This window comes from Pongo pygmaeus, chromosome 17 (assembly GCF_028885625.2).
Source record: "Pongo pygmaeus isolate AG05252 chromosome 17, NHGRI_mPonPyg2-v2.0_pri, whole genome shotgun sequence".
Lineage (NCBI taxonomy): Eukaryota > Metazoa > Chordata > Mammalia > Primates > Hominidae > Pongo > Pongo pygmaeus.
The window spans coordinates 46,531,638-46,556,547 of NC_072390.2; the positions used below are offsets into that span (position 1 = coordinate 46,531,638).

A 24,910-nucleotide genomic window follows, 5' to 3' on the forward strand; every position below is an offset into this window, starting at 1 on the left:
GTTAGAACCCAAGAAAAGGGTACCAGAAAAAAATTAAGTTCTGACACACTTATTTTCTATTAAATATTAAATCAGTCATGCACAGACTTTAGAAATGGAATTCAAGTTTTATAGTAGAAAATAGATGTCATTGGCTGGGCGTGGTGGCTCACGCCTGTAATCCCAGCCCTTCGGGAGGCCGAGGTAGGCAGATCACCTGAGGTCAGGAGTTCAAGACCAGCCTGACCAACATGGAGAAACCCCGTTTCTACTAAAGATACAAAATTAGCCGGGCATGGTGGTACCTACCTGTAATCCCAGCTACTCGGGAGGCTGAGGCAGGAGAATCGCTTGAACTCGGGAGGTGGAGGTTGTAGTGAGCCGAGATTGTGCCATTGCACTCCAGCCTGGGCAACAAGAGTGAAACTCTGTCTCAAACAAAAAAAAAAGAAAGAACATATATGTCATTCACAGTGAGGGCTGTCAGACCTCCACTGAGTATGATATTATTTTAGGGATTCCCTATAACAATACAAAAATGGGGAAAAACGATCAACTTTAGGCCAACTCTTCAGGCATAGTGGCTCACACCTGTAATCCCAGCACTTTGGGAGGCTAAAGCAGGCAGATCACTTGTGGTCAGGAGGTCAGGAGTTCAAGACCAGCCTGGCCAACATGGTGAAATCCCATCTCTAGAAAACAATTTTAAAAATTAGCCAGGCACATTGGTGTGTGCCTCTAGGAGGCAGGAGGATTGCTTGAGCGCGGCAGGTAGAGGCTGCAGTGAGCAGAGATCGTGCCATTGCACTCCAGCCTGGGTGATGAGAGTAAAACCCTGTCTTAAAAAAAAAAAAAAAAAAAGGAGAACTAGAAAGCCGACTACCCTGTTGGTTATGATCTGTCAGTATTGCCTTTATTCTTAATGGGATAAGGGAGGGGTGTCTTACTGAAAACCCTGGTAAGGACCAGTTCAGAAAGACTAGGGGGAAGACAGGATATTTGACTCCATGTATCTATGAAGCAGTATCAACTCCATTTCTGTGTCTTTGGTGTTTGGTGTGAGAAACTTGAGGAAATGTATCCTAATAGACCTATGTTAGATGCTCTCACCTATGATCCTGATGATCAAAACTCATATGATCCTGTGAAGATGTTTGTACTTTTTTACTTTTTTTTTTTTTTTTTTTTGAGACAGAGTTTCACTGTTGTTGCCCAGGCTGGAGCGCAATGGCGCAGTCTCGGCTCAGAGCAACCTCCACCTCCTGGGTTCAAACGATTCTCCTGCCTCAGCCTCCCAAGTAGGTGGGATTACAGGCGTGTGCCACCATGCCGGCTAATTTTTGTATTTTTAGTAGAAACGTGGTTTCACTATGTTGACCAAGTTGGTCTCGAACTCCTGACCTCAGGTGTTCCTCCCACTGTGGCCTCCCAAAGTGCCACGATTACCGGCATGAGCCACTGCACCTGGCCTGTACATTTTATGTATTCTCAGAAGCCCTTACATTGGTGATTCCTAATATTTTCTCTGTCCCATCACATCTAAAAAATATAATACTGAACAAAATCATTCTTATTTTTCCATAAGTAATAGTGATGCATGAGAGTGGTGAGAACTCCTCTGGGGAGAAAATATGGTTGTATCAGAATTTAGGGAAGGAAGGTTATATCATTGAAAAAGAACTCTCATCTGATTCTGTGTATCAACTATTCTTCTCCTATTTCTGACCTGCCCAAGTGCTCTGTTATAGGAACTGATATGAAGTAGAAGACATTTGGAAAAAACAAAAAGCTAGCAAAAATCCATCAGAAGAGAAAGAAAAGTACTAGAAATCTTTTTCCTAAAAGGAATTCTTTATTCATGAGGTGTCTACTGTGTGTCAAGTTATGCTAGGTCTAGGCATAAGGAAATAAGATAAATATGATTTGTTCTTGCCCTAGGATCCTTTATTCTAAGGAAGAAGAAAATTTGAATAAAATATATATTATCTAATCTGCAAAGTATATATTTTATTCCTACTTTAGATATGAAAAATTGAATTTGAGCTTCTATTATGTGCCAAATCCTATGCAAGCTAACATAGCAAGAATTTAGGCCAGCTGCAGTGGCTTACACCTGTAATCCCAGCACTTTGGGAGGCCGAGGTGGGGGGATTGTTTGACCCCATGAGTTCAAGGCCAGCCTGGGCAACAGAGCAAGACCCTGTCTCTACAACAACAACAACAAAATTAGCTGGACCTGGTGGTGCACACCTGTAATCCCAGCCGCTAGGGAGGCTGAGGTGAGAGGATCCCTTGAGCCCAGGAGTCTGAGGCTGCAGTGAGCTATGATGGCACCACTGCACTCCAGCCTGGGCAACAAAAGGAGACCATGTCTCTAAAAAAAAAAAAAAGAAATTAGACCAAGTTATTCTTATTTAGTTTTTCCTATTCCAACATCTTGCTCCCTGTATTCGTTCTCACACTGCTATAAAGAACTGCCCAAGACTGGGTAATTTAGAAAGGAAGGAGGTTTAATTGACTCACAGTTGCACATGGCTGGGGTGGCCTCAGGAATTATGGCAGAATGCAAATGGCAAGCAAGGCAGCTTTTTCACAAGCAGGAGAGAGAATGAACGCAGGAGGAACTACCACACACTTACAAGACCATCAGATCTTGTGAGAACTCATTTTTATGAGAACAGCATGGGGGAAACCGCCCCCATGATTCAATTACCTACACCTGCTCTCTCCCTTGACACTTGGGGATTGTGGGGATTATTAAGAGAACATTTAGGCCAGGTGCGGTGGCTCATGCCTGTAATCCCAGCACTTTGGGAGGCCAAGGCGGGCGGATCACCTGAGGTGGGGAGTTTGAGACCAGCCTGACCAACATGGAGAAATCCGTCTCTACTAAAAATACAAAATTAGCCGGGTGTGGTGGCTCATGCCTGTAATCCCAGCTTCTCGGGAGGCTGAGGCAGGAGAATCGCTTGAACCTGGGAGGCGGAGGTTGCAATGAGCCGAGATCACGCCATTGCACTCCAGCCTGGGTAACAAGAGTGAAACTCCATCTCAAAAAAAAAAAAAATTTAAAAATTAAAAGAAATTTAAATCCTAATTTTAAGAAACTTAAGAAATCCATTATTATTTCTGGCTGCCTTTATAAAAGACACTTTTTTTTTTAACATCATATAGGACTTTTTTTTCCCTGGAATTTGCAAGGACTCTTACTCTCTTCAATATTCCTGAAAATGAAAGTAAGTGGCTCATGTAGGAAGAAGGAGAGATTTTGTAGACTTTCTGTAAAGCGAACAGACTTTAGGTACTGACTCCTCGTAAATCTAGACTGTTCTAAAATTGCCCTACAAAGCTCTGAGAAAATGACTTACATGAATAAAGAGAAAAAGGACTGGCCTGGCATGGTGGCTCCCGACTGTAATCCCAGCACTTTGGGAGGCTGAGGCGGGCAGATCACCTGAGGTCAGGAGTTTGAGACCAGCCTGACCAACATAGAGAACCACCCCCCCATGTCTACTAAAAATACAAAATTAGCTGGGCATGGTGCCCCATGCCTGTAATCCCAGCTACTCGGGAGGCTGAGGCAGGTGAATCACTTGAACCCAGGAGGCAGAGATTGTGTTGCAGTGAGCTGAGATCACGCCATTGCACCCCAGCCTGGGCAAAAAGAGCAAAACTCCATCTCAAAAAAAAAAAAAGAGAGAGACAATTTTAGAAAAAAAGATAATAACATTAAAAAATAAAAAAGATAACAGCAAAATTCTGTCTCAAAAAAATTTAAAAAAAAGAGCACAAGGAGTGGGAAGTTTTTCTAATTCTCATGGATTATAGTAAGAGAATGAGAACAGGTGCAAAAGGAACTCAATGCCCTTGGCTTTATGCCAACAATGATATTTTTACACAGCAAAAAATTACAAACCTTCTTCCTCATCTCTCTTCCTCAAGCTTATACATAATAGACATACAGCAGCATTTCTATTTCTACAATATACTTGGGCTGTTTATAGTATTGAGCTCATAAAGATTTTTATGCAGTCGTAGAGAAAAGTGTCCTCAGAGGTGATCTAATGTAGCCTCCCTCTCAAGGTGATAAGTAACTTACTGTGTGAGTGCTTGAAGTTTTCCAGAATGGTAACCCAGTTATTACAAGGATTTTGTTTCTACACCTTTCAACATCTTAATTTCCCTTCTGTGTCTATTGCAGTTTATTGATGTTTTCCTTACCCAGCACTTAAAATAGAACACAGCACTCCAAGAATGGTCAGTGAATGCAGAACAGAGGAAACAACCATTATTCTAGATAATTGAATGTTATCCATACAGCACTGTACTAGCTTTTGTATGATTGAGTCATATTTCTGGCCTAATTATGATTCTCAGTAAAATAGAACCCCAAATGACTTTTTTTTTTTTTTTTTTTTTTCTGAGATGGAGTTTTGCTGTTGTTGCCCAGGCTGGAGCGTAGTGGCGCGATCTCGGCTCACTGCAACCTCTGCCTCCCAGGTTCAAGCGATTCTCCTGCCTCAGCCTCCCAAGTAGCTGGGATTATAGGGCCATGCCTCCACACCTGGCTAATTTTTATATTTTTAGTAGAGACAGGGTTTCTGCATGTTGGTCAGGCTGGTCTCAAACTCCAGACTTCAGGTGATCCACCCACCTCGGCCTCCCAAAATGCTGGGATTACAGGCGTGAGCTACCGCGCCTGGTCCAAATGACTGTTTTTTTATAGGTACTGGAGTTAAGAAAGGTGTTCTCCATTACAGCCTAGGTATTAGATTTAGAATTTCTCATTTGTTCACCTACCATTTTATCTTGTTTCTCTGAAAGAAATTATATTGTCTTTAAGGCAGTGGTTCTCAAGCTTTATCATGCATGAGAATCATCTACAAGACCTGTTTAAACATAGATTGCTGGCCTCTGCCCCTAGAGTGTCTGATAAAATAGGTCTGAGCTAGGGCCTGAAAATTTGCATTTCTAACAAGTTACCAGATGGTGGCAATGCTGCTGATCTGAGGACCCCACGCTGAGAACCATTGCTTCCTTTAAAGCGCTAAAGTGGCCAGGCACCGTGGCTTATGCCAGTAGTCCCAGCATTTTATGAGGCCAAAGTGGGAGGGTCACTTAAAGCCAGGAGTTTGTGGTTACAGTGAGCCATGATCATACCATTGCACTCCAGCCTGGGTGACAGAGTGAGACCCCATCTCTAAAAGAAAAAAAAAAAAAAAAAAAATTAGAGGGCAAGTGAGAAGTATGACCATATATGTACTTTCAATTTTTGTGGATGCATAGTAGGTGTATATATTTATGGGGCACATGAAATACCTTGATACAGGCATGTAGCGTGTAATAATCACATCAGGGTAAATGGCATACCCATCACCTTAAGCATTTATCCTTTCTTTGTGTTACAAACAATCCAATTATACTCTTTTTTTTGAGAAGGAGTCTCGTTCTGTCGCCCAGGCTAGAGTGCAGTAGTACAATCTTGGCTCACTGCGACCTCTGCCTCTCAGGTTCAAGGGATTCTCCTGCCTCAGCCTCCCAAGGAGCTGGGACTACAGGCTCATGTGACCACACCCAACTAATTTTTGTATTTTTAGTAGAGACAGGGTTTCACCATGTTGGTTAGGCTGGTCTCAAACTCCTGGCCTCAGGTGATCCACCCACCTTGGCCTCCCAAAGTGCTGGGATTTCAGGTGTGAGCCCCTGTGCCTGGCCTATACTCTTAAATGTACAATACATTATTGTTGACTTTAATCACCCTGTTGCGCTATGAAATGCTCAATCTTATACATTCTATCTAACTATATTTGTGTACCCATTAACCATGCCCACGTCCCCCAATCCCCACTACCCTTCCCAGCCTCTGGTAACCATCATTCTACCCTCTATCTCCATGAGTTCAATTGGTTTAATTTTTAGCTCCCACGAATAAATGAGGACATGTGAAGTTTGTCTTTCTGTGCTAGGCTTATTTCACTTAACATAATGTCCTCCAGTTCCATCCATGTTGTTGCAAATGACAAAATCTCATTCGTTTTTATGACTGAATGGTACTCCATATGTACCATGTTTTCTTTACCCACTTGTCTGTTGCTGGACACTTAGGTTGTTTCCAAATCTTGACTGTTCTGAATAGTACTGCAATAAAAATGGGAGTGCAGATACTTCTTGAATATACTGATTTCCTTTCTTTGGGGAATATACCTGGGAGTAGGATTGCTGGATCATGTGATAGTTTGATTTTCAGTTTTTTGAGGAACCTCTAAATTCTTCTCCGTAGTGGTTGTACTAATTTACATTCTCACCACCCGTGTATGAAGTTTCCCTTTTCTCCACATCCTCGTCAGCATCTGTTATTGTGTGACTTTTGGATAAAAACCATTTTACCTGTGGTGAGATGATATCTCATTGTAGTTTTGATTTGCATTTCTCTGATGATCAGTGATGCTGAGCACTTTTTCATATGCCTATTTGCCATTTATATGTCTTCTTTTGAGAAATGTCTGTTTAAATCTTTTGCCTGTTTTTAAGTTGGGTTACTAATTTCTTTTCCTGTAGAGTTGTTTGAACTCCTTATATATTCTGGTTATTAATCCCTTGTCACATGAGGAGTTTGCAAATATTTTCTCCCATTCTGTGGGTTGTCTCTTCACTTTATTGATTGTTTCCTTTGCTGTGCTGAAGCTTTTGGATGTGATTCCATTTGTCCATTTTTGCTTTGGTTGCCTGTGTTTGTGGGGTATTACTCCAGAAATCTTTGCCCAGATCAATGTCCTGGAGAGTTTCTCCAATGTTTTCTTTTAGTAGTTTCATAGTTTGAGGTCTTAGATTCAAGTTTTTAATCCATTTTGATTTGATTTTGACTATTTTTTTAAATTTGATACTATCTTCACCAACATTGAATAATCTATATCCTAAGGATTTGGAGGGATAAATATCCTTTCAAAAGAATCTTCCTCATCTGATTAAAAATGGAAAGAAACATCTGTTTCCACCCACATCAAGTGTTGTTTTGTTTTAATCCTATTAAAGCAGCCTTGGTCAGGAGATCTTTCCCCTTTTCCTAGCAAGAGGGTTTCTTGGTTTTACATTTGTAAAACAAAGGCAGAGAAAATCTGCTCAATGATTTTGGTTATTTTTGGCTTTATGGTTTCTTGAAAAGAAAGAACAATAAATGAAGATTCATTGCATGCTCAAGGCCAGAAAATAGAAACCACAGGGCTAAGGGGATCAACTGAAGGCATCAGTAGGATGAGGTGAAGCTCTTCTAAGCTGCCAGGTCTCAAATCAGGACAGGCAGATGTCCGGTCCCTGACACACCGGCCTGCACAGTGAATGGGCTGTAAGCTTATCCACTAAAGACCTGTCATTGTTGGGGGTGGGTTGGTGGGAGCATAAGGACATGATAATATCACCATGTCTAGTAAGTGGGAGGCTAATCTTAGAAACAGTTTTCAATTCTCTGAAGTTGGTAGTAGCTTCTAATATGGTAGCTATTATTCACCCATTGCATTCACCATCAGAAAAAGTCCATACAGAGATGAAGCCAGCATATTTTGAAAGTACACTGTACAGTTGTTGGCTCTTAATATAAGTAGTATGGCCTGGGAGCATTGAGTAGAGACAAGTAAGAAAGGATGAGCTGATGTTAGGAAATGGACAACATTGAGTGTAAGTCAATACTTAGGTAACCTTCAGTCTGTCTCTCACCTACCATTTCTTTCTCCTTCCTATTCTTACCCTCTTCCTTCAGGTTTAATCTCCCAATTTAAGAAACAAAAGAAGTTTTTCCACTAGTACCGACTTCAGCCCATTGTTTTGCAATGTCGTTTTGACAGATGTGTCTTTAGTCACACAATTAAATTTTATGTTGACCAGAGACTGAAGACTCCACTAGTTCTCTATTAATGTCAGACTAACAATGGCTTGCACCTGTGATCCTAGCTACTCAGGAGGCTGAGGCAGGAGAATCGCTGGAATCTGAGAGTTCAAGGCCAGCCTGGTCAACAAAGTGAGATCCCATCTCAAAAACAAAACAAAACAAAACAAAACAAAAACTTCTTTGCTTAAAATTCCAGTGTTTTTTTTGAGACAGAGTCTTGCTCTGTTGCCCAGGCTGGAGTGCAGTGGCACGATCTCGGCTCACTGCAAGCTCCACCTCCCAGGTTCATGCCATTCTCCTGCCTCAGCCTCCCCAGTAGCTGGGACTACATGTGCCTGCCATCACACCCGGCTAATTTTTTTGTATTTTTAGTAGAGACAGGGTTTCACTGTGTTAGCCAGGATGGTCTCGATCTCCTGACCTAGTGATCCGCCTGCCTCAGCCTCCCAAAGTGCTGGGATTACAGGCGTGAGCCACCGTGCCTGGCCTAAAATTCCAGGTTTTCTGTATTTGTCTTCTCCACTAGACTCTAATCAGCCCCTTAATGGTAGGGATCAAGGTAACGGATATCTCTGTACCTCTGACTCTTTGCATCAAGTCTACCAAAACCATGTCAGGTGCTTGAATAAATACGGAGCACAGCTAGTTCCAACTTATCATTCCAAACTCATCCCCTACCACTTCCCCAACTTGCCCTACCTTCAGTTACACTGAGGTTTTTTCCATTGCCCTAAGCAGGCCTTTTTCTTTTAGGATTTACTGCCTTTTCCCACATTGATTCCTCTGCTGTGATGCTCCTCCCTGCTGGCCTGGCTGGCTCATTCTTCAAGACCCACTTCAGTTACCAGCAGCTCTGCTGGAGCCTTTCCAAACCCTTGGGCAAAATTAGTAATTCCCTTTACAGGTCTTGAACAGTTGTCTGTTCACACCTTGAGTATGGCACTTGATACACTATTGAAAGTATCTGCTTAAGTGATAATAATGGCAGCTAAAGACTGAGCTAATATAATGACTGAGCTTTATAATAGTAAATGGTGTATTATTTTAAATCTAACAGCTCTGAGACACAGAAAATCAGCGAGAGGCTGAGATGAAATTGGAAACTATTTTCTGGGTACTAAGAATGTAGGGATCAACTAGACACATGGTAGTTTCTTCCCTCGGGGAGCCCCAACTCTTCAAGGACAGGGATCAAATAGTAATAAATATGTGGCATTTATTGAATGTTTGATGTTTACCTGGCACACTGAAGACATTATCTATAAATATTACAGCTACTCTACAAGGCAGGTGTTATTATCTCCATTTCACAGAAGGGGAAACTTACATGCTCAAGATCACACTGCTGGTGCTAGGATTTGAACCCAAAGTGTCTAACTTCAAAGTATCCTACTGATCTCTATATTCTAAGTGCCGAGCATGTAGTAGGGGCATAATAAAGAGTGTTGGATGAAAAAATTTCTATAAGCAGGTTCCTTCTCCCACACTACAGATATTAATAGTGCTCTTTTGTTGAAATATTTCTTGGTCTTAGCTCTGTTCTCATTATACATAGTGGCATCAGGGAAAATTAAATGTTGTCTTGGAATGACCAGTAGTGCCAATTAACCAAGAACATTAGGAAATTGTAAATGATTATAATTCAATAATAATTAGTTAAAAGGATGTAATTTTACTAAAAATAAGATGCAAAAATTAGCAAAGTTGAGCAAAATTCAGAAATAGACCTTTAATTATAGAAATTGAGCATACTGAAACTGAGATCCTCATAAAACAATAAGAAAAGAAGTATATAAAGACCTCATTTAAATAAAGAAAAACATTATCACCCAAATTGATAAATTGGACACTGTTAGAATGCGAAAAGAACATTGGAGGATCAGCGACATTGATTCCAGATCTGATACTTACAGCTGAGTAAATTCAAGCTATTTTTTTTTCTCTCTGAAATTGGGTTCATCAACAAAATAAGGATAGCAATTAATTCACTGAGTTGTTGTGAGGATCAAATGAGAATACTACCTAATTTACTACCTAACAACACATACTTGGCACTCAGTAATAAGTCTGCATCTCGTACTTTAAAAAATGAATACATGGGCCGGGTGGGGTGGCTCATGCTTGTAATCCCAGCACTTTGGGAGGCCGAGGTGGGTGGATTACCTGAGGCCAGGAGTTCGTGACCAGCCTGGCCAAAATGGTGAAACCCTGTCTTTACTAAAAATACAAAAATTAGCTGGGCATGGTGGTGGGCACCAGTAATCCCAGCTACTTGGGAGGCTGAGGCAGGAGAGTTGCTTGAACCCAGGAGGCGGAGGTTGCAGTGAGCCAAGACCACGCTATTGCACTCCAGCCTGGGCAACAAGCGCAAAACTCCATTTCAAAAAAAAAAAAAAAAAAGAATACATGAAGAAATATAATTTTTAAAAAGTGAAACTTTGTTAAAATGTGATAAAGTAATATATGTTAAAAGAGTTATTTATATTAGCCATCATAGAAGTGCAAATTAAAACCATGGTGAGATACCAGTACACATTTAACAAAATGGCTAAAATAAAAAAATTTGGACAATACCAAATGTTGGGGAAAATAAGGAAAAACTGAATAATTCATACATTGCTGGTGGGAATGTAAAATAGTACAGCCACTCTGGAAAACAGTTTGGCAATATTTTACAAAGTTAAACATATACTTATCTCATAACCAGGCAATCACACTCCTGAAAATTTATCCTAGAGAAATGAAAACTTATGTTTACGCAAACATTTGTACACAAATATTTCTTGCAGCTTTATTTGTAGCAACCAAAAACTGGAAACAACCCAAATGCCCTTTAAAAAATAAATGGATAAGCAGACTGTGGGACATCCATACATGAAATACTGCTCAGTAATAAGGAGGGAGCTATGGATACACCCAGCAACTTAGATGGATCTCAAAGTCATGCTCAATGAGAAAAGCCAATCTCAAAAGGTTAAATACTGTATAGTTCTATTTATATAAGTTTCTCGAAATAGTAATAATAATAATATGGGGAAAAGAGCAGAGGTTAGGGAGAGAGAAGGAAATAAAGGATAGCAATGCACTGACATTCCTTTGTAGTGACAGAATGGTCTGTATCTTTTTTTTTTTTTAATCCGTCAAGTCCTTTTTTTTTTTTTTTTTTTTTGAGACAGGGTCTCACTCTGTCATCCAGGCTGGAGTGCAGTGGTGCGATCTCGGCTTACTGCAACCTCCGCCTCCTGGGTTCAAGCCATTCTCCTGCCTCAGCCTCTGGAGTAGCCGGGACTACAGGTGTGCACCACCACGCCTGGCTAATTTTTTTGTCTTTTTAGTAGACACGGGTTTTGCCATGTTAGCCAGTCATGAACTGGCTGGTCATGAACTCCTACCTCAAGTGATCCACCTCCCAAAGTGCTGGGATGACAGGCGTGAGCCACTGCGCCCAGGGATTACACTTCAACATGAGATTTGGGCAGGGACAAATTTCCAAACTATATCTCACACACACACACTGAAAAATATGAGTACAGGCAAAACCTGGTGAAGTCTTTTTCTTTTTCTTTTTTTTTTGAGACAGAGCTGGTGCCTCGGCTGCCTGGGTAGCTGGGATTACAGGCGCCTGCCACCATACCTGGCGAATTTTTTTGTCTCCACACCCAGGGATTACATTTCAACATGAGATTTGGGTGGGGACAAGTCTCCAAACTATATCACACACACACTGAAAAATATGAGTACAGGCAAAACCTAGTGAAATCTTTTTTCAAGCAGTTCTCTTGCCTCAGCCTGCCAAGTAGGTGGGATAGCAGGTGTACACCACTACGTCTGACTCATTTTTGTATTTTTAGTAGAGACAGGGTTTCACCATTGGCCATGCTGGTCTTGAACTCTGGGCCTCAAGTAATCTACCTGCCTTGGCCTCTCAAAGTGCTGGGATTACAGGAGTGGACCACCGCTCCTGGCCAACATTCATAATTGTTGACCTGGTAATTGCCATTTCTGGTCATTTCTCCTAAGGAACTAATCCCCTAAAAGGTAAACACTATAGTTATTCTCATTTGTGATAGTAAAATATCCACACACAAACAAGTATTCCAAGAGGTAGGCAAACTAATTAAGTAAATTATGGTACATTTATTAACTGTAATATTGTTTAAATAATAAATTGATGAATATGAAACAAATAGTTATATTGTTATGTATGTATATGAGCAAGAAATGCATGTGAAGACAAATGCAATTTTATTTGCTTAATGTTGCTTTCATGTTTATGCAATTTTATAACATAATACTGAGGTATGGCTAATGGATGAATAAAGTTGACAGTTTATTTTTGAATGGTTACCTGTTGTTGTTTTTTGTTGTTATTGTTTGTTTTGTTTTGTCTTGTTTTTTGAGACAGAGTTTTGCTCTTGTTGCCCATGCTGGCGTGCAATGGCATGATCTCGACTCACTGAAACCTCTGCCTCCCAGATTAAAGTGATTCTCCTGCCTCAGCCTCCCAAGTGGCTGGGATTACAGGCACCTGCCACTGCGCCCAGCTAATTTTTGTATTTTTAGTAGAGACAGGGTTTTACCATCTTGGCCTGGCTGGTCTTGAACTCCTGACCTCGTGATCCACCTGCCTCGGCCTCCCAAAGTGTTGGGATTATAGGTGTGAGCCACTGCACCCCGTCTTGTTTTGTTTTTTTGTGTGTCGGAGTCTTGCTCTGTCGCCAGCCTGGAGGGCAGTGGTGTGATCTTGGCTCACTGCAACCTCTGCCTCCGGGTTCAAGCAATTCTCCTGCCTCAGTCTCCCGAGTAGCTGGGACTATAGGCGCATACCACCACACCCAGCTAATTTTTGTATTTTTAGTAGAGACGGCATTTCACCATGTTGGCCAGGATGGTCTCCATCTCTTGACCTGGTGATCCGGCCACGTCGGCCTCCCAAAGTACTGGGATTACAGGCGTAAACCACCACGCCCAGCCGTTGTTTTTAATTCTGACACTAATAACGATTTTAAATTCTTTCTTGAACCCCGGTCTTGTTTGTTTCCAGTTCTGTCCACTTTGCCGTTTAATACCCGATGAGAATCCAAGCAGCTTCAGTGGCAGTTTAATAAGACATCTGCAAGTTAGTCACACTTTGTTTTATGATGATTTCATAGTAAGTATATTTTCGTATTTTTACATTATGTTTTTATGCTGTCTTGTTAAGCTTACCTTTCTGATCCAAGTGAATAAAATTATAGAGGAAAAAATGTGTATATAGCTATAGTGTTGAGTATTAGCATTAAGTAAGACGTCATGAAAATAGAATGTTTTGGCCTGGCACAGTGGCTCACGCCTGTAATCCCAACACTTTGGGAGGCCGCGGTGGGCGAATCACTTGAGGTCAGGAGTTCAAGACCATCCTGGCCAACATGGTGAAATCCTATCTCTACTAAAAATACTAAAAATAAAAAAATTAGCCAGGCATGGTGGTACGCGCCTGTAGTCCCAGCTACTCGGTGGTAGGCTGAGGCAGGAGAATCGCTTGAGCCCAGGAGGCAGAGGTTTCAGTGAGCTGAGATCACGCCACTCCACTCCAGCCTGGGCAACAGAGTGAGACGTTGTCTCAAAAAAAAAAAAAATGAAATGCAGTTTCAAGATAAAATTTAATAACGATTGAAGATTGTCATTTGAGAATTTTCTCCATGCTTTCTATCTGCCAATTATTATTATCCAGGTTGGACACAAGGAGCTCAGGTTCTAAAGTAGTTTTAAGCAATAGCTCTGTCATATATGTGCGACCTTGCAGAAAGTATTTAACCTCTGAAACTCAGTTTGTGCACTGGTTAAGGGAAGAGATTAAAAGCACCTACTCCCAAAACTCTTCTTAGGATTAAATGAGATGATGTATATAAAGTGCTTTGCACAGTTCAGGCGCAGATGTTAGGCAAATTGGAGATGGGATGGGAGTGGAATTGTTAGGACCACTTGAGGAACTGAACAAGGAACATGACAGAGGCTTTAAATTCTCAGCTCCATATCTCTAAGCATGTCTTTTGTGGCCCATATGGCACACAGGCCTCAACAGAACTTGGTTCTGGTCTATGTGTTCTCTCTGGTAATACAAAGAGGTTTCTCTTGGCCGGGCGCGGTGGCTCACACCTGTAATCCCAGCACTTTGGGAGGCTGAGATGGGCGGATCACGAGGTCAGGAGATCATGACCATCCTGGCTAACACGGTGAAACCCCATCTCTACTAAAAATACAGGAAAATTAGTTGGGCGTGGTGGCGGGCGCCTGTGGTCCCAGCTACTCTGGAGGCTGAGGCAGGAGAATGGCGTGAACTCGGGAGGCGGAGCTTGCAGTGAACCGTGATCGCGCCACTGCACTCCAGCCTGGGCGACAGAGCGAGACTCCGTCTCAAGAGGTTTCTCTTTACCTTAGGTCTCTGAGGTGTTCTAAAAGCCAGGTCGATTCTGTGGCTCTTCTGTCTAATCATGCTCAGTCTATTCTCAAGATCTTTCAAACAAAGCATGATCCAGAGCTAGGCAGGATGAAACCACTTTGATAAGAATACTTTCCAGCCACTCACAGCCATATTCTTGGGTAGGGAAGTGAACTTGAAGTAGTGTTCTTTGTTTTGATTTTTTGCTTCCTGAGCTACTATATACTAAGCTAAGCACTCTAGATGTATATCACATTTTATTCCTTGTAGCAACTTCCGTGAAGTGAATACTGTATTTTTATCTTCATTTAACTGAAATATCTGAAGCTCAAAGGTTAACTGAATTATCTAAGAACAAGCCAGTATCAAGACCAAACCTTGTGCTCTGCTGTGCTTTATGACTTTCCTTTGGATTTTGTGAGGTTTTTTTTGTTTTGTTTTTATATTGCAGAATGGACTTTGAATAGGGATTTCACCTTTTGTTATTGCGGAAGAGGAGAGGGATTGCAGAGGATAGGGTTCTTAATGGTTTTTGTTTTACTTATAGAATGTGCTGACAGAGAATTTTGAATTCCACTTTGACACATAGGAGGCAAGGAGAAAGTTTTGTTTTTAACATTTTCTTCAGAAATAGCCATTCAGTTGTACTGCTGGCATTGGTGAAGCCTGTGGGGGAGCCTGAACTTTGCTCCATTTTACAGGTTTGTGTGGAACATAGCACTCTGACCAGGATTTGTAATGGTGACTAAAAACTTCTCATTATATCAGATAAAAACTTCAAATTTCAAATCAAGACTTTTTATTATGACAGTAACTAGTTAATCGATAGACAACAAAGTGAAGTGGAAAATTCATTAGCCCCAAAGCAAAAGTTCTGGGTTCTATGACAGGCTTAGTGGAACCTTGGACAAGTCTCCTAACTTTAGTTCCCTGCAAAATGAGGGTGTTGCATTGACCCTCATCGTCTAGTTTCTGAAATACTATTGATTCTGAATATTTCTAATTATTTTTCTTTATTGTAGGATTTTAATATAATTGAGGAAGCTCTTATCCGAAGAGTCTTAGACCGGTCACTTCTTGAATATGTGAATCACTCGAACACCACATAATTTTATTAAAACGAAGGGAAAAGGGACCACTGAATTGCACCATTTAAGATGCTGCTTGAACAAATTGGAGGGAAGTTGTCAATGATTGATGGGCAAAAATGTACAACACAGTTATATGTCCATGTTTGTTGTTATAGTGCACTTAAAAACTGCTTTAATTTTAATGGTTTAAATCTGTTTTACATCCTTGAGATTCTTACACATCTAACAACAAAAAAAATTGTCTACATCAGTCATTATTACATGGAAAAGACACATGGTAGGCAAGTAGGTGGAGGATCTCGGTTTGCAAATTAGATAACACTTTGTGTATAATGCTACATATTAATAACTACCATCATGGTTAGGCACGATAACTAATCTTTGTTCTGTGTAAAAAAAATGGAGAGTGAAACAAAGTGCAGACATTCAAAGAAATAAGAAATCTGCTCCAATGCTCTTGTTCTAATCTCTAATAGATTAACGTTAATAATCTTGTATGGGAGTTGGAAAGGAAAATTTTGGAAGTCAAGAAAGTCCATTTAGACCGGACGCGGTGGCTCACGCTTGTAATCCCAGCACTTTGGGAGGCTGAAGCAGGTGGATCACGAGGTCAGGAGTTCGAGACCAGCCTGGCCAACACTGGTCTCTGTGAAACTCCATCTCTACTAAAAATACAAAAATTAGCTGGACGTGGTGGTGGGCACCTGTAATCCCGGCTACTTGGGAGGCTGAGGCAGAAGAATCACTTGAACCTGGGAGGCAGAGGTTACAGTGAGCTGAGATCGCACCAGTACACTCCAGCCTGGGTGACAGAGCTAGACTCCATCTCAAAAAAAAAAAAAAAAAAAAAATCCATTTAACCAAATTGTCTTACATAATACTGTAACAAAACAAATTTTGTGTTAGAAAAGTATACTTAATTCTTTGACTTTTTATAACTGCATACATAAGAATTCAATATTTTTCAAATATTTATAGCTTATTTAGAAATATTTCTATAATATAGGCAATTTCTTAAAAACCATCAGATGATACTTACAGTAGAAGTATTCACATCCAGACTTTTTAGTAGAAAACCCTAAGGGCTTTGATTTCTTTTTTGATTGTAACATTTTAAAAATTATGAAATAAAAATACTGAAAACCAGACACAAAATTTATAGCTGAGTGCCTTATTATAAGGAAATACTCTTTTAGGACTCAGCCAGTCACCCCACGTGTCCTTTTTGTGTCCTGTCACAATTACAACCCCACAAAAGTAACTGCTAGACTGATTTAAATAGTAATCACTTTGTTGCATTTGATTACTGCTGCAACACCTAAATGCATATATCTATATTTTAATATCAATTTAAAATTGTTATTAAATGTATATTTTATTTTACATCTCTTTTTTAATCTAGAAGTTCCTCCTTCTTTCCAGTTCCTTAAAATTTACCTGGTGAAGAACCTGATCCTAGGACCTATAGAGTTTCCCATGCTTTGTATTTTGCTGATTGCACACTCATGGCACGGTTCAGCACATTCCCCTATCCTCTAGATATTAGCACACGGTGCAGGTTCAGGCACATTGAATTTGAGAAGACTTAGGTTCAGTTCTTTGGCAAGACTGTCAATCATGGTGTCTTTCTTTCTTTCCTTCCTTCCTTCCTTCCTTCTTTCTCTTTCTCTCTCTCTCTCTTTCTTTTTCTTTCTCTTTTTTTCAGAGTTGCACTCTGTTGCCCAGGCTGGAGTACAGTGGCACAATCTCGACTTACTGCAACCTCCATCTCCTGGGTTCAAGCAGTTCTCCTGTCTCAGCCTCCCAAGTAGCTGGGACTACAGGTGCATGCCACCATGCCTGGCTAATTTTTGTATTTTTAGTAGAGACGGGGTTTCACCATAATAGCCAAGCTGGTCTCAAACTCCTTACCTTGTGATCCGCCCACCTCAGCCTTCCAAAGTGCTGGGATTACAGGTGTGAGCCACTGTGCCCGGCCCACAGGGTTTTTATCTAACCTTTCTGTTACAACTATACCTCTCTTCTATACTGAAAGTCCTGGTTTTCAAGAACACAGGGCACGATAGAATTAGAACATCCCACAATTACTCATTTCTTTTATTTATCTTACACTTGCAGCTGTCTCAGAATAACAACAGAAATACAACCACAACTAATATGGCAATTGAAACAATTAAAAAGTTTTCATTTGCTTTTCTCATTCTTTCCCAGTTTTTTTTTTTCTTTTTTTTGAGATGGAGTCTCATGCTCTTTTTGCCCAGGCTGGAGTGCAATGGCGCAATCTCTGCTCACTGCAACCTCTGCCTCCTGGGTTCAAGCAATTCTCCTGCCTCGGCTTCCCGAGTAGCTGAGATTATAGGCATGCGCCACCACACCCTGCTAATTTTGTATTTTTAGTAGAGTCAGGATTTCTCCATGTTGGTCAGGCTGGCCTCAAACTCTCGACCTCAGGTGATCCGCCCACCTCGGCCTCCCAAAGTGCTGGGGTTACAGGTGTGAGCCACTGCTCCTGACACCCCAATTTTTAAAATAGTTATACTATGTCAACATTTTCAGAACATACTGGTATAGCATACTGTACTTTCTTCCTTTTATCCCCCATTTATTCTTAGTTCTTCAATTATATATTTAATACTTGCCCCCAGTTTCTTTTGTTTTGTTTTGTTTTGAGGCGGAATCTTGCTCTGTTGCCCAAGCTGGAGTGCAGTGGTGTGATCTTGGCTCACTGCAACCTCTGCCTCCCAGGTTCAAGTGATTCTCCTGCCTCAGCCTCTCGAGTAGCTGGGATTACAGGTGGGCACCACCGCACCTGGCTAATTGTTGTATTTTTAGTAGAGATGGGTTTTGCCATGTTGGCCAGGCTGGTTTTGAACTCCTGACCTCAAGTGATCCACACGTGTTGGCCTCCTAAAGTACTGGGATTACAGGCGTGTGCCACCGCGCCAGGCAATTGCCCCCAGTTTTTATTTGATGGCTCTGACTGTTTCTCATATCTGACTCTTTAATTATGAATCCAGGGCATAGATTAGTATCTCCATCTTGTAAGGATGCAAAGAAGCCATGAAAATGAGTAATATCAATTCCTGAGGATAAAATGTTACTTGACTAGAGTTAGCTTTTTAATTGCAATCACTTATAAACTTCTTTGTTCCTTACATATAAGCATAGTCATAACCATGGTGCCCAAAATTTTCTATAAGTTATTGTAACTCCTTAAAGGTCTTGCTACAGTTCTTCTATCCACTACAAATAATTGGGAAAATGTAAAGCTGAGTGAAATCTAGTGAGTCTCATATCCTCCCTTTTAGATATTGGTTTTAAGTTTGCTTTTCACAGCTGCTAAAAAGTAACAACTGATTTTTAGTTCCACAACCTCTCTTTCTTCAATTTGGATGGATCATACAATAAAGCAAAACCTGGCTGGTTACAGTGGCTCACACCTATAATCCCAGCACTTTGGGAGGCTGAGGTGGAGGATCACATGAGCCCAGGAGTTCAAGACCAACCTGGGCAATATAGTGAGACTCCTTCTATTAAAAAAAAAAAAAAAAAAAGCTGGGCATGATGCACACGTTTAGTTTCAGCTACTAAGGAGGCTGAGGTTGGAGGATCACTTGAGCCCAGGAGGTCAACACTGCAGTGAGTTATGATCATGCTACTGCACTCCAGCCTGGGCAACAGAGCAAGACCCTGTCTCCAAAAACATAAGTAATTAAATATAAATAAAAATAAAGCAAAATCTGTTGGGAAACAAGAGAAAAAGGAGAGGAATTTTTCAGGAATAATCATAAAAAGAAAAATGATCATCAGACTGAAAGTCCAGAGCCTGAGAAATGAAAACATATTTTTAAGCATTGGTGTTGACCATGCAGACAAACTTTTGTTAATTCAGAGCAATACAAAAGGCACCTTTGAATCTATAAAACTTGAAAAAAGTTAATTGTGTTTCGGATAAAGCTTTAAGTCATCTGTCACTATTAACCTCAATGCAGCAATTCTGACTCCTGTGCCTGGATTCCTCTTATGATAATTTTGCCACCTACAGGACAGATTAGGTGCTGGTCGCCTGAATTATTTTGTGTTCTGAATTATTTTGAGCTCTAAAATGGTAAAGTGCAAATACTCATTGTTTTACTGTGCATTTGGTCTTTTATAAAAAGGTATTTATAATTCGTTGATAAAAACCAATATTTGAAGCTGTTGATTACCAACAAAAAAGTTTCACTGTCTTTATAGTGCCTCAGGATACAACTTTTTCAAGGCCTTATTAGAGAAAAACTGATTCACATGTTATTCTTCTAAAGCTAAATTATTAAAATGTAGGTTGAAAGATTGGATTGATTGTGAATCTACACTAAAGATATGGTTCCAGGCAGACCTCCTCAGAGACCTCCAGGCAGACCTCCTTACTGTCTTCAGTGATGTTTAATTTCATTACTGTTACTGGGTGCCAAGTGTCTTTCATTTGGAAGTGAACTTACTCCAGTTATTGAATGTTTATCATATCATAATTTGCATTTTTCAAACATTGAAGGTATTTTAAAAAGTCACTGAGAGATTCATTCCTTTATTATTCAACTACAAAAAAATAGTGTAATGATCAGAATTTAAAATGTATGATTCTTTTTCTTCTGTAAGTATGTATTGCTATGATAAATAAAAAATGGCAGGACCATTGTTTTTATTAAAATATCTACTGTGTCTATTCTTAAACATTAATCTTGGTTACTTTTTTACTCAAACTTAATAATGCTTTTTAAATTTTCATCATTGAGCAACATCTATCACAAAGGTGTACATTCATTTAGGCCAGTAGTTCTCAACTGGGGGTAATTTTGTCTCCCAGCAGACATTGGCAATGTCTAGATACATTTTGGGTTGTCCTAACAGGGCTCGGGTGTGCTAATGGCCTGAGATCTAGATACAGGTCAGGGATGCTATTCAGCATTCTACAGTGCACAAGACAGCCCCTCGCAACAAAGAATTATCCTGCGCAAAATGACAATAGTGCCTAGGCTTAGAAACTCTTATTTGGTCAACATAATACTGAGCACTATGGAATTATTATTCGTTCTGCTAGCAAGAGGCTTCACTGAAATTTAAAAGGTAAGATGTAGATAGATTCTTCCCCTGCTAAATCCATACTAAGTTTTGAATGGCTGTAGCTGTCATGCATACCCATATGTCATAAGCATATTAATTTTTTGATTTTTTGCAAGAACATGTACAGGACAGAACACAAGTGTTACTGACGAAACCTCTGATGCCTCTTTGCTGAGTGACGTTCTAGATGATTGAGGGAACCCAGATCAGTTGAGAAGATTTACCTTCATCATTTAGATTATCTTTATTGAAATAAGACAAAATATTACAGAGGGACACTCATGTCTGAGATCCTTGAAGCTAATAGTTATGTTTTTGTATTATTACTAGAAAATCATGTGGTATTTTAATCCTAAAGATTTCAGCAAAGACAGTGCATGGATCTTAAAGCTAATCATTGCCACCAAAATAGCCATGTAAGAAGCCCAGCGAAGGAGAATCAGAGGGAATGGTATTGATCTAGGTAAACTGGATTATGGTACAATTACAAGTCTCAAATCCCAGTGCTCACCCAAAGTCTACTGTTGTTCCTGGCTCTTCTCCAGGGAAGCTGTTCTCCAGCTTCAGAATTCCAGGGTACTTTCATCTCATGGCATTTGTATATCACTGTGTGTTCCTATATCACCCCTCACAACAGGCTGCTGAGTTGGCTACACAGGTAATTTCTGTTCATTGTTTGCCAATGCAAGTCACATGGCCATATGTAATATCAAGGCATTGAGGAAGTGCAGTCTTCTCATGTAGAAGAGAACTGGATACTGGGGCATAATAGTAATACCAACCATGAAGGTACAAGCCAGGCAGAGTTGACAAAGAAGACAGGAAGTACACAGGGTAGACATTCAAAATATGTGTGGAAAGGAGGGGTGAAAAGTCAAAATGAGACTAGCTTTCTAAAACATGAAGTCATGTTCATTTTTGCCATGGTAGTATTTTCTTTTTTTTTTTTTTTTTTTTTTTGAGATGAAGTCTTGCTCTGTTACCCAGGCTGGAGTGCAGTGGCACGATCTCAGCTTACTGCAACCTCCACCTCCCAGGTTCAAGCAATTCTCCTGTCTCAGCCTCCTGAGTAGCTGGGACTACAGGCATACACCACCATGCCTGGCTAATTTTTGTATTTTTAGTAGAGACGGAGTTTCACCATATTGGTCAGGCTGGTCTCGAACTCCTGACCTCAGTTGATCTGCCCGCCTCGGCCTCCCAAAGTGCTAGGATTACAGGTGTGAGCCACCACGCCTGGCCCTGCCATGGTAATATTTTTGTTAATTTTACTTAAAGTTTGGGATTATTTTACCAAATGAAAGACCTGTCAGTTTCTCAGACATAAGATAGTGATTTCTTTTTTTGAATCGTTCTTTCTTATTTATTAACAAAAATGCCAAACGTGTTCTCTGTCCCTTACAACAGTATTTTCTCAGTATACTCCTTGTGTGCCGCCATCAGAACCACTTGGGATACTTGTTATAATTGCACTTTCCTGGGCCCTCTCCAGATGTACAGAATCTCTGAAATTATCATGGATTCATCAGGAAGTCATTGATACGTATTCCAATCTGCCCATTTCTCACCACCTCCATTTTTACACTTCCATTCCATCCATCAGCGTCTCTTGACTGGATTCCTAGAGCTATCTAATTGGACTCCGTGCCTACACTTAAGAAATCGTCCATTTCTCAGCCAGTCATGGTGGCTCACGCCTGTAATACCTGCATTTTGGGAGGCTGAGGTGGGTGAATCATCTGAGGTCAGGAGTTCGAAATCAGCCTGGCCAACATGATGAAACCCCGTCTCTACTAAAAATACAAAAAATTGGCCAGGCACAGGGGCTCACGCCTGTAATCCCAGCACTTTGGGAGGCCAAGATGGGTGGATCACCTGAGGTCGGGAGTTCAAGACCAGCCTGACCAACATGAAGAAATCCCAACTCTACTAAAAATACAAAATTAGCTGGGCTTGGTGGTGCATGCCTGTAATCCCAGCTACTCAGGAGGCTGAGGCAGGAAAATTGCTTGAACCTGGGAGGCGGAGGTTGCAGTGAGCCGAAATCGTGTCACTGCACTGCAGCCTGGGCAACAAGAGCCAAACTCCATCGCAAAAAAAAAAAAAAAAAAAAAGTCCATTTCTCATACAGCAGTTGGAGAGATCTTTAAAAGCATCCATCTGATTGGGCCATGCCACCTTTTCACTGCTTAAAATGCTCCCAGGGCCTCCATTGTTTTCTTTGTTGTTGTTGTTTGTGTGTGTGTGTCCAGGAGTCATTTTATTTGTAAATATATATTACATCTCTAGAAAAGAATCCTAGGATTTTCCCTCCTGTGTGTTTTCATCCTGCTTCTTCATGGTCCATGATGCCAGCTGAGGTTGTCAGTACAATGAAACCAAACTGGTGGGATGGGAGCAGATTATTCTGCCATTTTTCTAGATCTTTGAGTTGCACATCAAATCTGGGGCTAATCACTCCGCACTTGTTCAGCCTGCCTGTGGGGTTCACAATCCCAGCTCTGATCATCAATGATTTCAGACTCGCCAATGTAACCGTGCTTCATTATCAGAGTTAGAAACCAGATGATGACCTTGGAGCACAGCCCAATAAGAACCTGGTGTTTGCCTCTCTTTTTGGCATTGTTGATGCTCTTGAGAGCATCAGCCAGGACATGACATTTATGCGCACCATTGTGGTGATGTGGAAAGATAGTGGAAAGAGGTTTTTTGTTTTTTTGTTTTTTTTTTTTTGAAACAGGGTCTCGCTCTGTCTTCCAGGCTGAGTGCAGTGGTATGATTACAGCTCACTGCAACCTCGACCTTTTGGGCTTGAGCCATCCTCCCACCTCACCCTCCCTAGTAGCTGGGATCACAGACATGCACTACCATGCTGGGCTAGTTTTTAAAATTTTTGGAGAAATGGAGGTCTCACTATGTTGCCCAGGTTGGTCTCTAACTCTTGGACTCCAGCCATTCTCTTGCTTTGGCTTCTCAAAGTGTTGAGATTACAGGTGTGAGCCAACACACCCGGCCTCCATTATTATGAGAATAAATTGTGAAGGCCTTTCCATGCCCTTCAAAGCCCTTCACAACCTGGTACCTGCCCCCCTCTCCAACTTCATCTCACTCCACTCTCTCCCTTGATCCCTATACTTCGGCCACACTGTTAGGTTTATTAAACAGACCAAACTTACAGTGGGTCCTGCATCTTGGCACTTTCTATTCCTTTCTATTCCAGGGAAGAGTTTGAAAAGCTCTTCTCTGGGAGTTTGACATGACTGCCTTCTAAATCATTCAACTGTCAGCTCAAATGTCATCTTTTCATAAAGGAATTACCTTGTAATTCCAGCCAAAGTCACTCCTCCACCAAATCTGTCTATTGTTTTATTGTAATGTCTCCATAACTGTACTAGAATGAGAAGTTATCTTATGTATTTATTTTCATTTTTATTGGTTATTTCCTCTCTCTAGAATATAAATTTTTGATTGCAAGTATTCACCACTAAATTCTCCAAAATCTAAAACAATGGCACATGTCAAGTACTTAGTAAATATTTCAGCTGTCTAATCTATCATGAGACCTACTGATGATATATACACATATACATCATCAGTGTGTGATGATAACACACATATAAAACATCCAGCGTGAAGTAGAAGGATTGCTTGGCCCAGGAGTTCAGGAGTTTGAGGCTATAGTGCACTATGATAGTGCCTGTGAATAGCCACTGCACTCCAGCCTGGGTGACATAGCAACACCTCTCCCCATTTTTTTTTTTTTTTTTGAGACATGTAATCCCAACACTTAAGACGGAGTCTTGCTCTGTTGCCCAGGCTAGAGTGCAGTGGTGTGATCTCAGCTCAATGCAACGTCTGCCTCCCGGGTTCAAGCGATTCTCCTGCCTCAGCCTCCTGAGTAGCTGGGATTACAGGCATGTATCACTACGCTCAGCTAATTTTTGTATTTTAGCAGAGGCGGTGTTTCACCTTGTTGGCCAGGCTGGTCTCGAACTCCTGACCTCAAGTGATCTGCCCACCTCAGCCTCCCAAATTGCTGGGATTACAGGCATGAGCCACCTCGCCAGGCTGTAAAACCCCATTTTTGAAAGAAGAAAAAAATCCTAATATTACCAGTAATCAAAGACATTAACTTGACCACTCTAATCATGTACCATTTTTCTCTCTTAGCATAATGTCTGGCATAGTGTAACCTCTAATAATTTTTTTTTTTTTTGAGACATGGTTTCACCCTCTCACCCAGGCTGGAGTGCTGGAGTGCAGTGGTGTGACGTGGCTCCCTGCAGCCTTGACCTCCCAGGTCCAAGTGATCCTCCTATCTCAGCCTCCTGAGTAGCTGGGACTATAGGCACACACCACCGCATCTAGCTAATTTTTAAAATTTTTTGTAGAGACAGGGTCTCACTATGTTGCCGAAGCTGGCTGCAAACTCCT

General features: G+C 40.9%; 1 protein-coding gene and 1 pseudogene across 2 annotated transcripts in view; one reads left to right on the top strand and one right to left on the bottom strand.

Annotated features, from left to right (window-relative positions):
* RNF125 (ring finger protein 125) overlaps positions 1-20,038 on the top strand; it is a 53,547-nt gene extending 33,509 nt beyond the window's left edge. The window contains exons 5-6 of one of the 2 annotated variants that reach the window (XM_054460313.2): positions 12,906-13,013; positions 15,305-20,038. In XM_054460313.2, coding sequence (XP_054316288.1) covers positions 12,906-13,013; positions 15,305-15,391 — 195 coding nt within the window. In that variant the 3' untranslated portion in view covers positions 15,392-20,038. The remainder of the gene's footprint in view (positions 1-12,905; positions 13,014-15,304) is intronic. The other variant, XM_054460314.2, reaches the window with a different exon arrangement.
* A 2,698-nt stretch (positions 20,039-22,736) lies between these two features.
* On the bottom strand, positions 22,737-23,133 carry LOC129018773 (small ribosomal subunit protein uS8-like; annotated as a pseudogene).
* Between the last annotated feature and the right edge of the window lie 1,777 nt (positions 23,134-24,910).